The sequence below is a fragment of the Portunus trituberculatus genome, chromosome 13, assembly GCF_017591435.1.
Source record: "Portunus trituberculatus isolate SZX2019 chromosome 13, ASM1759143v1, whole genome shotgun sequence".
Classification (NCBI taxonomy): domain Eukaryota; kingdom Metazoa; phylum Arthropoda; class Malacostraca; order Decapoda; family Portunidae; genus Portunus; species Portunus trituberculatus.
The window spans coordinates 646,118-651,117 of NC_059267.1; the positions used below are offsets into that span (position 1 = coordinate 646,118).

The window sequence follows — 5,000 nt, forward strand, 5'->3', positions numbered from 1 at the left end:
AAATGAATATGGAAATAGGAATTCTTTATAAACATCTCAAGGAAATAAGAAGAGAAATATTAACGTATAACTAAAGATAATAAGAAAAAGAAGAAGAAAGCGAAGAGAAGGAGAATATAAGAAAACTAAAAGAAAAGAAGGAAAGAAGAGGTTATCGTTAGTAAAGATGGTTGCATAGTTTTCTTACGAGGAAAAGAAGAACGAAGAAAAGAAGTAGATATATAAGAAAACTAAAAAGAAAAAGAGGAAAAGAAGAAGAGGTTATTATTAGTGAAGATGGTTGCATAATTTTTCTTACGAGGATTTCCCAAACGATTCGTGTAATTGTGTTTAAGTTGATAGCATCGCTTAATGGTAATGGCGCTGCGGGTCGTGCACTGCATTGTGATGGTGGTGGTGGTGGTTGTGGTGGTGGTGGTGGTGATGAACTGAGGATAAAAAGGTCACTTGAGTAAAGAATATTTAAAAATGTACATATTGATACGTTTCAGAGTTGATGAATTAAAGAAAAACTGTTGTAATGTGTGAGAATAACTTGTTAATGGATTGAATGGGTGCGTTAGGTAAGAGTAGGTTAGATTTGATTAGTTTATGTAGGTAATGTTAGAATAGCCAGGTTAGATAAAAAGAAGAAGAAGAAGAAGAAGAAGAAATACAAGAAAAAGAGACACGTGAAGGATAGAAGTTGTCTGTTTAGGTTAGGTTAGGTTAGGTTAGGTTAGGTTAAGTAAGGTTAGGTCAATCAAACAAGAAAAAAAAACACAAGAATAAAAAAACACATGGAGGATGGAAGGACTTGATCATGTTAAGTTAGACCAAACAAACAACAAGATAGACAAAAATAAACAGACAAGTGGAGGCTGGAAGGATTTGATAATGTTAAGCTAGGGGAGAGCAAACAATAACAAATACAAGAATAAAAAGACATATGGAAGTTGGAAGGATTTTATTATATTAGCATGGAGGCTGGAAGGCTCTGATCATGTTAAGTTAGGCCAAAACAAACAACAGAAAACACAACAATAGAATGACACATGGAGGATGGAAGGCTCTCATTATGTTAAGTCAAGTTACGCCAAACAAACTATAAGAAATACGAGAAAAGAGACGTTTAGAGGATTGAAGACTCTGGTTATATAAAGTTACGTTAGGCCAAACACTAACAAACACAAGAATGAAAAGACACATGGAGGATGGAAGGGTTGAAGTCATTAAGTCCACGATGACTGATGAGATTCCTGAGTTGTGTTGGTAATGATGCGCCGCCTTGCCTCCTCTCCTCCTCCTCTTCCTCCTCCTCCTCCTCCTCCTCTCATCATTCCCCCTTATTGCTGTGACCTGAAGAAGGGAGAGGTGCTACAGGTGTTCCTCTCCCCTCCTCCTCCTCCTCCTCCTCCTCTTCCTTGTATTGCTTCTTCTATTCTTTCTCTTTCTGCATTTTTCTTTGTAAGCAGTTGTAGTGAGAGAAGCTTAATGTACTTTAGTCTTGTATGCTCAAACACTTCTGCGCTTCATCTCCACTATTTCAAAAGCTTCATTTAAATCTACACCAGTTTTTCAAGGTGTTTTTACGGTTCTAGCTGCAAAATGACAAGATTTCTGCATTAATTACTGGAAAAGTACTCTTGAAAACCCCGCTAGTCATCTCTGAGGTCTTGGAAAACAGTCGTGGTGAGAGAATAGAGCGTTCTTAAGAAAGTTTGTATGGTTCTAGAGGAAGATTGACAACATCTATAAATTATTAACTGGAGAAACACTCTTGAAAACCACGCTAATAATCTTTGGCTTTTGAAAATAGTCGTAGTGAAAGAACAAAGCGTTTCTGAAGACGGACCTTTGAATATGTAGCTGAGTTTAAATGAATTGTTGATGTATAATGTGTTTTTTTTTTTTTTTCTTCATCTCTCTCTGAAAGTCACCATTAAATCCTTTTCATATGTCTACCCCTATGAAAACAGTTGTGGTGAGACTAGAAATGAGAAATGAGGCTGAGTTTAATTGTATTCTTGATGTACAATGTATTTTTTTCTTCATATGTATCTAAAACTCACCCGTTAAAATCAAACTGTTCATGTATCTACCCTTTGAGAACAGTTGTGGTGAGAGAAGCAAGTAAGGCTGTAGAAGTGTTTGTTTTTACTTTTGTCCCTCCTCTAAACATACATAGCCATCGTTTTCTGTCTCCTCGAGGTCACATATTGAAACACAGACTCAATGAATTCCCTGTGTTGTTGTTTTGGGTCCAGTTGTGTACAAATAATGATATAATGTGCGCTTTATAGAATTTTTATTTCGTATAACATCACCAGGGGTATATTTACAGTGTTTTTTTATTTATATACTTACTATGTATACTATTTAACGATGACTACATGAAAATACATTATATAGATAGATAATATTAACAATTTTCTCTATTTTCACTCATGCACTTGTTTCCTTCTTCATTATTTCCTTCCTCTCACCTTCTCCACTTCACCGTCTAAGTATTTTATCAGTAACACAAAATATACTTACTATGTATACTATTTAACGAAGACTACATGAAAATACATATATAGATTGATAACATTCACTATTTTCTCTATTTTCATACATGCATTTCTTCCCTTCTTCATTATTTCCATTCTCTTACCTCTACGTTTCACTGCCTAAATATTTCACCATTAACACAACACTCACCAGAAGAAACATAACATTATTCACCAACAGCAAACTAACTAAGGTTATTCAGAAACACTTCACTCTTTCACCACGACAATTTTCAAGGCCTCAGGGATGATTAGCGGGGTTTTTAAGAATGTTTCTCCAAGTATTAATGTAGAAATCTTGTCATCCTGTCTCTAGAACCTGAAAAAACGTTTTATTTTCTCACTACTGTTTCTAAAGGCCTCAGATATGATGAGCGGGGTTTTTAAGAGTGTTTTCCAGCTAATAATGTAGAAATTTTGTCACTCTGCCTTCAGAACCGTAAAAACATCTAAAAACGCTTTATTCTCTCACCACAACTATTTTCCAAGGCCTCATGCTTATACTCAAAGATACCTATTCAAAAACTCTTTGCTCTTTCACTACGATTATTTTCCAAGGCCACAGAGATGATTAGCGAGTTTTTCAAGACTGTTTCTCCAGTTAATAACATAAAAACCTTGTTTATCTACCCTTAGAACCATAAAAACACCTTTAAAAACACGTGAAAACTTAAATAAAGCCTTTGAAAACAGAAGGGGTGAAGCGCAGAAGTGTTTGAAAATACGAACCTAAATATTCTTGCCTATCCTTCTCTCTGTATTCCGCCACACCCTTCTATCTCCCTCTAGCTAACTCGTCCCCTTCATCACCTCCTCCACGGTATTGGATTCCTGTAGGAGGGCGGGGCGGTGCAGGAACGATCGAAGTAGGGTATACTCCTGTCCCCGGTGAAGGCTCGAGTGACGTGGTGGGCGGCGGAGGGCGGGTGGACGGCGAGCCAGGTGAGATATGCACGTGTGTTACGGGCGGTCCTTTCCTGCTTTGCTCTCCTCATTCTCTCGGTCTCCTCTTGTATCCTGTGTTTAGGTTAGGGTGTTAGGACTTTCTCTCTCTCTCTCTCTCTCTCTCTCTCTCTCTCTCTCTCTCTCTCTCTCTCTCTCTCTCTTATCTCTTTATCCCCTTCTGTTTTTCTTCGTTTTTATTTTTTCTATCCTGTTTTCGTAATTATTTTTCTCTCTCTCTCTCTCTCTCTCTCTCTCTCTCTCTCTCTCTCTCTCTCTCTCTCTCTCTCTCTCTCTCTCTCTCTCTCTCTCTCTCTCTCTCTCTCCTCCTTTTCTTTCCTCGCGTGCCATTCCTTCACCACTTCCTTTATCCTCTGTTTCCTCTTTTCGTCTTGTCTTTTCTTCCTTTCTACTTCCTCCTCCTCTTGTCTTGCTAACTCCTCTGCTCTCTTACTCTCCTCTCTTCTCCTTTCTCGTGTCTTTCTCTCCTTCCTTTCAATCCATTCTCTTATCATCTGTCTCTTCTTCTCTTTTCTCTCCGCTTCTCTTTTAGCAAGTCTTTTTCCTCATCGTTTTCTTCGCCTTCGGATTCAGTTTCAGTCAGGCTTTGGGTTCGAATTGCAGTCCATTGAGGTTTCGAATCTATTTTCTCACTTGACGTGGATATTGTGTCCTGTTTTTCACCGTTTTCCTCCGAGTCGTGTGTGGTTTTCTTTGATTCGTGTTCAGCGGTGACTTGGCTATTTAAATATGTCTCATTTTCCGATATAGATTCACGTTCTTGAGATTCCGAAGCTATTTTTGAGTCCTGTGTTGATTCTGAGCCTTCTGACTGCCTTCTCTGGGCGTCCGTTATGATCTCCGAGGTTCTGTTTGAGTCCTTCGATCCTACTGTGTCCTTTTCCGTCGATTCTGAGTCCTTATTCTCCGTCTCGAAGGATTCACTGTAGGATGCTGGGTTGTCCTTATCGCTGTCCGCATCCTTGTTGTCCTGCGGTGTGGTTTGGGTGTCTTTAGGATACTCACGGTGTTCCTTTGGGTCTGTCTTGATCTTGATGTCTTGGCTTCGCTTCAGGAACGCCCCGATGTCGCCTGTGACTTCCCCGCCATTGTCAAAATCGTCAAAGAAATCGTCATTCATTGTGTTTCTGTGATCAGGTCAGATTAAGGTCACGATAAGAGAAAACACTTGTCACCTCAACACTCACTTCTGATTCACGTTCCTACAGACGCCACAGGAAATGTTATAAAGAAATTGCTAGTTTTGTTTGTGGTAATGAGTCAAATCGTCTTTTTTTATTACTTTGTGGCTTCATGTTACACTCGTCAACTCAACACCACTCCCTTTTGATTCACTTTCCTCCACACACCACAGGAGATGTTATGGAGAAATTGTTAGTTTTGTTTGTGGTAATGAATCAAGTCGCCATAATCTTGTGGTTTTGTTACACTCGTCACCTCTACATCACACACTTCGTCCACACACCACAGGAAATGTTATAGAGAAAGTGTTAGTTCTGTTTGTGG

The 5,000-nt window shown here is 38.8% G+C and overlaps 1 protein-coding gene across 1 annotated transcript in view; it reads right to left on the bottom strand.

Moving 5' to 3' along the window:
* Positions 1 to 3,948: 3,948 nt before the first annotated feature.
* Positions 3,949 to 5,000, bottom strand: part of LOC123503048 (DNA ligase 1-like) — a 1,837-nt gene continuing 785 nt past the window's right edge. The window contains exon 1 of the mRNA XM_045252455.1: positions 3,949 to 5,000. This exon is cut by the window's right edge and continues 785 nt beyond it. Within this exon, the coding sequence (XP_045108390.1) occupies positions 3,985 to 4,614 (630 nt within the window). The 5' untranslated portion in view covers positions 4,615 to 5,000 and the 3' untranslated portion in view covers positions 3,949 to 3,984.